Genomic DNA, 11748 nt, shown 5'->3' with positions numbered 1-11748 from the left:
TTTGAATGAATAACTTTGGCAGCGCAGCGAGGAGAACAGAACCGGTAGGCAGACAGATCCTGAGGAAAAAATAGTGCCGAGTCTGGGCATGAGTCTTCGCTTTTTGAGGTCAGCAGATGTATAGTGTAATTCATTCAAAATGGCGGCTAGAGTTGTCGAAAGTAACCGAAGTAAGTGCAAATTATGTGCGTATAACAACAGCTCAGTAAGTAGTACACACTCGGAATAGTACTTTAAGGGGTAGTCCATTTTTAAGGGGTAGTCCATTTTTAAGGGGTAGTCCATTTTAGGTAGTCCATTTGGGTAGTCCATGGGGGTAGTCCATGGACTGGGGGTCAGTGTTTTGTCCACCACCGATTCCAAGTGTGAATTGATAACATTTCCATTGTGTAGCACCACTAAATAGCCAACAGTCCTTGTCAGCCCAAAAGGTGTGGAAATTTATTTCATTTTCCCTCAGTTGCAGAGTTAGCATTTCAGCTGAAGTTTATATATTTTGCTGCCAATTTTCGTGTAGTTTTGACAAATTTACCTGCTGAGATGTTCAAAAAGAAACAGAAGTGCACTGCTTTCCCCTTTAGACAAGGTACATACTGCATCATTGTAGACATAGCTCGTTTAACAAAGTATGATTCTTCTGCTATTCTCTCTGACATTTACTTGCAAAGAAACACATAAACACAATATATATATACTGTGTTTATATGTTTATTTGCAAATAAATTAAAATATCAAAATATATAATGTTTAAATATTGTTTGAACCGCTCCAGAAAAGCTGGTTACTGGGGCTTTTGGACCAGTTTCCTTTTAATTTGTGAGCCCCATTCTGCATTTTTGATAGCCCAAAAATATTTGTATTTTTCCTCACATGGGTACACTGGCTATTTTTCCCATTCCTTAAACTACCACCTTTTTAACTCCTACTTGCAGAGATATTAAACTGAGCTTGACTGACACACACACACACACATAAACACAGTACAGTATACAAAAGTATTTACATGTATTCAACTCTTGCAATATAGGGTATACTAAAACTAGTAGTTATTGGAATTTGGGGGAGTGCATTTGGTAGGGTGGGGTGATTTGGGAAGGAGGCAGGGAAAGCTGGAGGCAGTGGAAAGTGTTATATTATGTTTTCATATTCTCTTGATATTTGAGGTCTGCCCATAGAAAATGTATGACATTGCCAGCTGATGAAACCTGATCTGCTTGTACCAACCCATCTTTCTAAAGCATAAGAGAAGAATAAAGCCTTTTGATTGATAATTTGTGCCAAGCTAAGTGGCTAAAGGTCTTTAATGAATCCAAATAGAGTACATTGTATATCTAGAAGATACTCTGGATAATGTTTGTATAGTAACAATAGCAACAATATAAATATAACATTAACTAACAGTAACAAACGACTTTTAAACTGAAATGAAGCCATTCTAAACATTTTGATACCAGTCCATTCGGAACAGTGTTTTGTTTCCTTACAATCATAATCTTGTCAATGCTTAGTGGCCGAAGGGAATTTGGTATGTTATAGTCTCACAAGTCTGAAGTTCACAAGAGAGAAGTTGAATCTGTTAAGCAGCTGAGTTGACACATTACAACTCGGTATCGTCACCAACAGTAGGCGAATTGCAGTGTTTGTTTCCCAGAAAACAAACCACTACACAGCTTTCTAATTTTCTGATAAGTAGCTTTAGTCATATTTCGCTACTGATACTTCGAATAAATAGTTACAGCTTCACTTACCTTGGATAAAACTGCGAAAAATATTCGAAAAAAGCGAAATTAAGGCAAAGGTACAAACAAAGCACACACGAAAGCACAGTCGAAAGTACTGATGGATATCAGCTTTGAGCCTTTTATCTTTTCACCGCTGTTGTTGTTGTGTTAGCGAGAAGCAAAAATACTCATCATACAACTTTCCACGAACGACCACTATTCTATCTCCGTTCACCAAGACACCAACAGAGAAATCGATCGATAGAGACAGCTCCCATCGCCAGTTACAGTTAGTGGAACATATTCTTTAAGCTCTTTAGATGGTACAATTTGCTGCGCATAAAAATCGACATTTAATTTTTCTACCTTAAATAAAAAATCTCCAATAACTTCACGAGTTTGCTGGCAGACATGGATGAAGGAATCCCAGCCTAATTCTGACGCGTTTTTAAGTTCTTCAAGAAGTTGACTGAAGTTCAATCGTTGGACAGGCTCCGCCATATTGGATTTGCCGTTTATTGCCAGGCGTCCTAGGCGAACTTTCCCGACAAGCTTGGCGGGTGACGTCACATCCAAATTCGCCGGGGACGACTGGGGACGAGGCTGGACTGACCCTATTGATGCCGTTGGAAGTTTGACTGAGTCTGACTTTCCTACACAAAGAGTTTCTCAATTAGAAGATGACATCAAAAAGGAGCTTCAGGCAGTAAACAAATTCCTCAAGGAAGATGTGAAAGATGAACTAACTGGTGTGAAGGATGAACTGATGGGTGTGAGGTCAGATATTAAGTCAACTGCTGCCAACCAAGAAATCATGATGAATGAAAAAATTGCCGAGATCAACCAGAAGATTGAGGAATTGAAGACGACTGAACAATCAGGTAAAATCTGAGAACTCTTATTAGGACTTTTCCAGGAAATAGACTACTCTTAGAACAAATGTTTCATCATGTGAACCATACTGAAAAAGATCTACTATATATTTGTCAAAAAGAAAAATGGCTAATTAACCTGAAGAACGTTTATTGTTTTGTTTTTGCTAGGATCTAAAACATTTCGACCAAGATCAAATCTTCCTCCAAAGGTCCCCCACTTCACTGGCCGCGAGACCGATTGTGACGAAATTGTTGGTCTCATGACTTCCGAATCAACCCGACTCGTCTCAGTCTGGGGATCGCCAGGGTTCGGAAAAACGTCCATTGCAATCGCAGTGGGGCATCATCTTAAAGCACATGACCTACCCGTCTACTTCCTCTCATCACGTGGGCTGAAGTCGAGAAGCGAATTAACATCAAAATTTCTTAGCCTCTTCCGAAATTCTGAGACAATTGAAACTGAAAAGTTACAGCGTTTATCAACTGATGATGAGCTTGGTTTAATTTTTGACAGACTATCAGATCGCTGTGTTATAATCCTCGACAATGCCGATGACCTGTTTGAATGTGGCGTGCCAAACGTAAAGGAAGAGGTTGTCAATTTGATTGGCGATCTTCTCAATCGCAATGACAAGGTCAACTTCCTTCTAACCACAAGGGAGTCTTTGTCCTTCTTGAATCTACATTTGCAGGGACACATGGCTGTCAGAATTAGACAGTTAGATAGTCTGTCATCTCAGGCCTTGGCTCGAGAACTGCTTCCGGAAGCGAGCACTTCTGACTTAACAAAAGTTTCGCAAATCTGCGGGCAGGTGCCTTTAGCCATAAAGTTATTGTGTTCCTCCATTTCGGACGATTTCGCTCGATGCAGTCAATATCTCAATGAGTTCATGGAGTGTTCAGAAAACGTTGTGGAAATGTTAGACGACCCAGATTATCCGAGCAATCTGAGATTGAAAACCTTATTTGACTCATCTTTCCAAAGACTCTCTACTAAAGAACAAAACTCCTTGGTTGCCCTGTGTATTCTTCCCGCGCAGTTTGATTTCAAGGTTGCCGCAGCCGTTTTGGGGATAACGAGAACAACCGAAGCAGAGAAAGTATTGCGAAGACTTCAGAGGAAATCTCTTATTGACTGTTGTTCAATTTCTGATAAATTCTCTATGCATAAACTAATTCAGTCGTTTGCAAAAGAAAAGGGAGAAACTGAAATGAAAGAAATGGTTCTTGTTTCAACGTCTCGCTATTATGCATTTTATATTGAACAATTCGAGAAACTGAATGAGAATTTCCTGACTGGGCATTCCATGTCGGCATTCATTAAGTTCTATGAACACGAAAAAGAAATTGTTCAAAGTCTAATTGACGGCTGTTTAGATTCAATGACAGCAGACAGAACTTTCGATATTTTGACGAAAGCAGAACTTTTTCTTGACTCACTTTACTGGAGTGAAGGAGCCAAGATTGACCAGATTCTCGACTCTGCCTTAAAAGTAGCTAATCAGTCTGGGAAAAATGTTTTCTACAGGCGACTTCTCAATTCCAGAGCGTTTCCTGAGGTGACCTGGGGCGTAAGTGGAAAAACGAAGAAGCTGCTTTCTGAATCGAAAGAGCTTCAAGTGTCTACTTCTTCCGACTGTGATGGAGAAAAAGGAAAAAACTTGTGCTACTTTGGCATCTATCAGCTTGTTATCGGAAAGACGGAGGATGGAATGAAAATTTTACAAGAAGCCCTCTCTTCTATGAACACCACTTCCGAACACAAAATTTTAAGGCTTATTATTTTTCAAATTTTCGCTACTTATTATCAAAGCAAAAATGACACAGTGAGTTCATCCAAGTTCTATATGAAAGCTGCAAAGGAATGCAGAGATGCGAATGACACGTGTTTACTAGTGGTCCCTACGACAGAGGCGACAAGAAAGAAAGGTGGTGAACAGAGCACACCGGAAAATTGGAAAGCCAATCCTTTGATAAACCAGCCACTTGAAATTGAAGTTATCTGTCTTGTCAGCAAAGCAGTAATGAACTTCTCTACCAGTGCCACCAATCAGTGTTTTGGCAACTTAGTGCTCAGCATACTAAAAGACTCTGACTCAGCACTCCAAACAAGTAAACCTGGCTGGTTCAATTTTTATCGCAATGCCGTTCATGTGCTAAATTCATTTAGCATATACGAGGTGGACGCCATAACGCTTACAGAAGAAAGAATCAGCTTTCATCAAAAAGCACTGCAGCAAAGCATGAAAAGAAAAGAAAACATCGCCGGAATACCAAAGCAACACGAGGAGGCACTAGCGCAGAACTGTTTCGACCTTGGCGTCATACAACACAACAGAGGCAACTACTCAGAAGCTCTCGAGTCAAAGAAGCGTGCGCTTGATATCAGACAGAAATTGTTTGGTGAAGAGCATTCACAGACCGCTGACAGCTACCATACAGTAGGGATCACGCAACATTCACTGGGCGACTACACCTCCGCTCTCGAGTCAGCCAAGTGTGCGCTTGATATCAGACGGAAAATGTTTGGTGAAGAGCATCCAAAGACCGCTGGCAGCTACCATTCAGTAGGGGTTACACAACATTCACTGGGTGACTACACCTCTGCTCTCGAGTCTAAGAAGCTTGCACTTAATATCAGATGGAAATTGTTTGGTGAAGATCATCCACAGACCGCTGACAGCTACCATCAAGTAGGGGTTACACAACATTCACTGGGTGACTACAACTCCGCTCTCGAGTCAGACAAGCGTGCGCTTGATATCAGACGGAAAATGTTTGGCGAACAACATTCACAGTCCGCTGACAGCTACCATTCAGTAGGGGTTACACAACATTCACTGTGCGACTACACCTTCGCTCTCGAGTCTAAGAAGCTTGCACTTGATATCAGACGGACATTGTTTGGTGAAGAGAATCCAGAGACCGCTGACAGCTACCATTCAGTAGGGGTTACACAACATTCACTGGGCGACTACATCTCCGCTCTCGAGTCCAAGAAGCTTGCACTTGATATCAGACGGAAACTGCTTGGTGAAAAAAATTCAGATACCGCTGACAGCTACCATTCAGTAGGGAATACACAACATTCACTGGGCGACTACATCTCCGCTCTCGAGTCCAAGAAGCTTGCACTTGATATCAGACGGAAACTGCTTGGTGAAAAAAATTCAGATACCGCTGACAGCTACCATTCAGTAGGGGTTACGCAACATTCACTGGGCGACTACATCTCCGCTCTCGAGTCAGCCAAGCGTGCGCTTGAGATCAGACGGAAAATGTTTGGTGAAGAGCATCCAAAGACCGCTGACAGCTACCATGAAGTAGGGGTTACACAACATTCACTGGGCGATTACACGTCCGCTCTTGAGTCATTCAAGCATGCGCTTGATATCAGACGGAAATTGTTTGGTGAAGATCATTCAGAGACCGCTGACAGCTACCATGAAATAGGGGTTACACAACAATCACTGGGCGATTACACGTCCGCTCTTGAGTCAGCTATGCATGCACTTGACATCAGAATGAAACTGTTTGGTAAAGAACACTCAGACACTGCTGATAGCTATTGTTTAGTGTTGCTCCTTACCGAGTACAGTTCATAGCTCTCTACTGGCCAACCAGTGAGTATACTGAATTAAACGAAATTATTTCTAAATAATCTATATCCGGGGCACTTAAAGTTATAGTCTAATTAACGTTACCCTTGGTTCGAGAGTTTTTTTTTTGTGGGGTACGTTTATGTGCGGCGAATTCGCGGGTTTATTGCTAGTCGCGAAGGAAATTTGGTGCCTCCCGTGGCCAGGGTAAATGAAAATTTATTTAAATTTATTAGCAATTACAAAGTACGAAAAGTTTAAAGGGAACAATGTTACGCGTAGTTTAGAAAGGTGGGTTACGACTGCTGAACTTGTTTTGCGTTTAATTATATCGTTATGTTGAACCATTAATATGAAAGTTTTATGTGCAGATGTGGTAAAAAAAACATTTGAAAATGAAAAGTCCCACGCCAATGTAATTATCCCGCCAAGTTATTTAAATCCAAAATTTCTTCACATGGTAAGAACTCCCCCATTTGTTTTTAAAGTCAAGTAGCCTGAGTTTCAGGCTTTTCAGGAAGGCCTGATACTCAGGCTATTAGAGCGATTTCACAAACCTCGATTCGTACATGCTAATGAGAATCGTTATAAATGCTAATGAGGAAGAACAAAAGAGATTTCTGATTTGTTTTCATACCAGCATGCGTACTACCTACTGTCTCACATGCCGGCAGCAAAAAGAACTTGAACTTTGTTGATTTATTTTTAAGCGGTGGTGAACGGTCCCTCAAAAAAGCGTGTCTCGCATAATTTACAAGCCATATTTCAGCGGTCCCGTCGTCTCAAATATTTCTGGGATGCATTCTCGGAGTTTCCATTTCTTTTTATAAGGCTAAAAAGGTCTCGGGCTTGCCGAAAAGATATCAGTTTTGCCGTCTCGCAAAGTTGCGAATTTGCCATTCGACAACTTTTTTTATTGAACAGTGCGAGTGTGCAATCTGATCCTTTGACAGCCCATTAATCTAGCAGTTTAAATTTGAATATGCTTTCAATATTTAAATGCAATAGATAGTACAAAAATACCAGAAAATTATTAGTAGATCAGCAAGCCACCCGTGCACAACTGTGGTGTGTGCGCTCTCTCTTTTTTGTTTATCCTCATTAGCATTTAACGATTCTCATTAGCATGTAAGAATCGAGGTTTGTGAAATCGCTCTTATTATGTGGAAGGAGATAGCTTCTTAACGAAACAATTCTTTAAGTAGTTAAAGTTCGCGAGGTCACCTCTAAGCGTGACTTCCTAATTAAACCTATTCAGTACCGGTCTTTTTTTCGGCCTTTAGAAAATAATAGTAAAAATGGGGGCTATTGAACTCGTTTTTAAGGGCCTGTTTATATGGAGGAGAGTTGTCCCTGGTAGGAGGGTTACCCTCCATACCGAGCCACCCCAGGCGAGAGAGCTTTTCATACGTTTCTTTATAAATAGCTGCGAACTGTTTATATGAGAAATTGCAAAGTTGGCTCGGGGGGCAGGGTGACCCTGGGTGGAGGGTCACTCGCTTTGAAGGTAGGGTGACCCTGGGGAGCGAGCCAACTTTTTGCCATATAAACAGTTTGCCTCGCCTACCAGGACAAGTTGACACAAACGGAGCATGCGCAAACGCTAAAATCAGCTAAAACAAAATTTCAGATTGATTGAAATTGAAGTCGGTGGTAAATTAGTCCAACAAAAGGTCTTAATCGACGATTTAGCGTTCCTGATTTTAGAAAAAAGCAGCCATAATAGATGTTTCAAAACAACTCTCGCCAGTCTTTTGAACCGAGAGGGCCAAGTTTTGGCTCGGTCAACAGGGACAACTTTTTCATATAAACGCTCGTTAAAAGATGGCTCGGGGAAGAGGGTAACCCTCCAACTAGGGACAACTCTCTTCCATATAAACAGGCCCTAAGTTTGTAGGGTTAAAGCTAACAAATTGTTTTTTTTTTTTGGAGTTAACCTTTGCCATTCAAACCATTCAAATGAAAATGAGTTTAACTTGCATGAAAATGGACCTGTAGGTGAAACTCATTTTCATTAGAATAGTTTCGCACGTAGACTCGTTTTGAAACAGAGGCAACGGGTAACTCGAAAATGGTCTATTGTTTTTTTTCGAAAGTTTATTTCTTTTGTTATGGCAACCTTTCATGTCAAAAATGGTGATAACTTGTCACCAGTGATTCGTTTGAGACCATTGTTTCAGGATGACATTTACTGTATCGCTAGCTACCGCTCTTGAGCCAGCTAAAATTGGACTATAGAAGAATCGTAGTATTTATTCACGAATTTCACTGGATATAGACAAAACCAAAGGAAATGCGCGTACTACTGGCTGTGAATATGAGATAAATGACAATGACTTAGTAGTAAACACGTTTCTCTAAAAGATCACAATTTACTTTGTACACGAACAATTAACTTTAAAATTGCGTTTATTTTTTTTCTTCAGGTGGAAACTCTCTGACCTAACACGAGAACTGAAGCTTAATGAATGAAACACGTGAAAGGAAAGTTTGCTAGTCATTGATTTTGCACAAAAGTAAACGGATCCTTCCAACAAATCTTCGGAATAATTTGTTTACTGATGATTGATGCATAAGTGTTTACAATTACAAGATCCATGAGCTACTTGTAAATTATTAACCCACAAAAATTTGATGTTACTACGTATTGGAACTAAACTTTCCGTAATGATTCTTAACTTGTCGCGATGTATTTTTATTAATGTTATTTGAAGTTGTTTGTATCAGGGGAGAGGTGGAAGCAACTTCCCATGCACTCTCTTAAATGAAATCTGAACGATGTTTTCACAACTTGCAAAGAAATCATTGGGGGGGGGGGGGGGGGGTTACCGTAGTGAGCGTAGTGCATTAGCAATCCTCTCATTCTGAACTTGTCAAAACAATTTCAACAACAAAAATAACAGCATGCCGGCCAGTGCGAGAGTTTGGATCTTTTTTTTATAGCAGCTGAAAAAGTTTTTTCAGTTCTGTCTTTAAAGCGGGAAAATGTCTTCTGAAAGGTTCTTGTTGTCAACATGCGTTGATGTGAAAACAAACCACGACCGAAACGGTAATGAAAACGTGCCGATCAAAATTTCCCAGTGAGGGTTGGAGCTTTTGTTTTCCTGCCTTATAGTTTCGTGGTTCTTTGTTGACGTGGACGTTGTTTGTCTTTCGTCATGCGTTGAAAATTGTGAAAATTGCGTTGAAAATTGTGGTACCCCACATGCGTTGAAAATTGTGGTACATTGTGGTTGCATTTCAGCTATAAGAAGACTAAGAAGTAACACGAAATCGAAAAATTCTACGACAATGACGAATTTTTCGGATTTAAATCATGCTTTTACATTTTAGCGGAGATAGTTCTGACCTCTTTACAAACACTGAACTCGCGACATCGTTGTCGCGGTTGCTCTAGCTTCCACTTCTCGGGAAAAGATGGCCTGCTGCCGCACCGTCAAAAAGCCGCTGACTAGATATGAAATGATCGCGTTCGTTGTGACAACGTCGTTATTCAGTCCCAGACCTCCTTGCTTCCCCTCACCCCAGTGTTAGTATCAGTTATGAAATGTATTCGAGTTGCATACCGTGAAATATCCCACGATTGTAAATGACGAGTAAAAATGTACAGCGATACTACACACTAAAATGTCTTATAAGAGATCCATTATACAACGTCTTCTTTTCCCGAAATGCTGACTCTTCGACGTTTTTTAAACATTCGCGCACTGAAGAGGAATACGTAACCTGTTAAACCGGTCTTATGGAGCACAAATATCGTGAGATATTGGTAGTCGTCCCGCCAGTTCGCGCGTTATTTTTACTCCGCGAAGCGCAGACGGATAACAAATTGCGTAGGTTGTAAAGCTTTTAATGTTACCTTATCCGGTTTAGATCCCAACACCCCTCGGATAGCTAACAGAATACGGCACGTCATTATTTTCAATAGTTTTTTTAAATTATGCATTAACGCGACAAAGATCTGCAATCCAAAGCTGTTTACTCTGCCATTCATGGGTTTTCAGTCGCTGTTCGGCAAATTTCTCGACGTCTCCATTAAGTTTCCCGTCTGTAGATTCAGGTACCACCGAAGATTTGATTCTCTCGCGAAAAAAGTGGCGCGCGCTGCCTGCAAGGCTTTTGGCGGAAAAAATTGGCGGCCGTGGTGAACGCCGGAAAACTTTCGCGGAATACGACCCGCGGGATAGAGCAGAATATGCAACGGCTTTCTAGGTTACTGACTTGCTGTATTCTTAAAGGCATGGGATAAATTCATTTTTCAAGTACTAATTTATGTTTTTCACTGTGAAAATAACTATCCCGAGTTAAGCATTACGATTAACTGCTCTCTTTTGCATTGTTCGCTCTTGTATTTGGCTGAAGTTTAGTACTAACTGGAACTGAATATTTACTAATTCGACTTTACCCTACAAAACGGATGTTTTGCAATATTTTTTCCCTAGCCAATCTGTTTCTAGGCAACTAACTTAATTGATGAAGCCATGTTTCGGCAGACCCACAGGGGGCCCTCGCATCAAATTGAAGGGCGCGTAAAAGACGTTATCTGCTAAGGCGACTTTGCTTTGTAGCTTTTATTTTAAAGTTTAAGCGCGCGGTGAGTGCTGGTAGGTCTGGAAGCGAAAAAAAAAAATGAAATTAAATATTCAGTCAGCAGGTGCAAGGCCTGGAACCGAAAAATCTTCGAAAACCGCTCGGAACTCTGAGAATAGCTACTATATTAATCTCGGAGAACGACCGGAGGTCGTCCCGAGAATTTACGAATTTTCTCGGCTGTCCCAGATCCCATAATGTTTCAGTGCAAGAAATTTTACCAGCTGACCGCTTATTTAAAAAAAATAAAAGGCCACTTCAAATAAAAGGCCCCTTTGCAGGTATAAACATTATCTCTAATTCGTCCTTCAATTTAATGTGAGGACCACTTGTGCGGACCTTATGGTTTTGACATTCTTGACCAAAAACTGGTCGGCTCTGCTCAATTCCTTGGACTAATTACTTTCTATTTTAAAATTGGTAAAATTACTTTTAGCTACTTTTATTTGGCGATATGTTTTTTAGCTATATTAGTGGATATCAGTGAACAGCATATCGTAGAATTCCGGTTATAAGCCCTGGGCTTATACAACTTCGTAAGGGGTTTTGGGTGGGCTTTTAAACGGAGGGGCTTATATTCGGGAGGGCTTATAAGCGAAATGAAAACAACGTTTCGAAAAGAGCCACGAGAGTGTTGATCGAAATACGTTTTTAAGTTAAAAACGCATAATAAAGCAACATTTAGCCCTATTCAGTACTGCCATCCGGTAGAGGGGGCTTATAATCGGATGTATTTTTTTGCTTCCAAGCAGATGGGCCTAAAACCGAAGGGGCTTTTAAGCGGGGGGGGGGGGGGGGGGGCTTATAACCGGAATTTTACGGTATTTTTCTTTTTTTTTGTAGAGTTCTCGCTTGAACAGATTGCATAACAGCTTTAAGTCTAACTCAGTTCTGTACATTCTAATTACTTAAATTTGATTTTATTTTTGTGTAAAAATGATCTGTTGATATTGCTCACGTTGT

The 11748-nt window shown here is 40.6% G+C and overlaps 1 protein-coding gene across 1 annotated transcript; it reads left to right on the top strand.

Annotated features, from left to right (window-relative positions):
• Window positions 1-2190: 2190 nt before the first annotated feature.
• LOC144654294 (uncharacterized) lies at window positions 2191-9077 on the top strand (the record flags this gene model as incomplete). The annotated part of the gene is made up of 3 exons (XM_078514396.1): window positions 2191-2602; window positions 2765-6219; window positions 8622-9077. Coding segments are annotated over 2 exons (3849 nt in total), but the record flags the coding sequence as incomplete, so codon positions are not given.
• Between the last annotated feature and the right edge of the window lie 2671 nt (window positions 9078-11748).

This window comes from Oculina patagonica, chromosome 5 (assembly GCF_052425735.1).
Source record: "Oculina patagonica isolate OP01 chromosome 5, crgOcupat, whole genome shotgun sequence".
NCBI lineage: Eukaryota > Metazoa > Cnidaria > Anthozoa > Scleractinia > Oculinidae > Oculina > Oculina patagonica.
The sequence above is the reverse complement of the archived record's forward strand: the minus strand, read 5'-3'. Positions and strand labels throughout refer to the sequence as shown.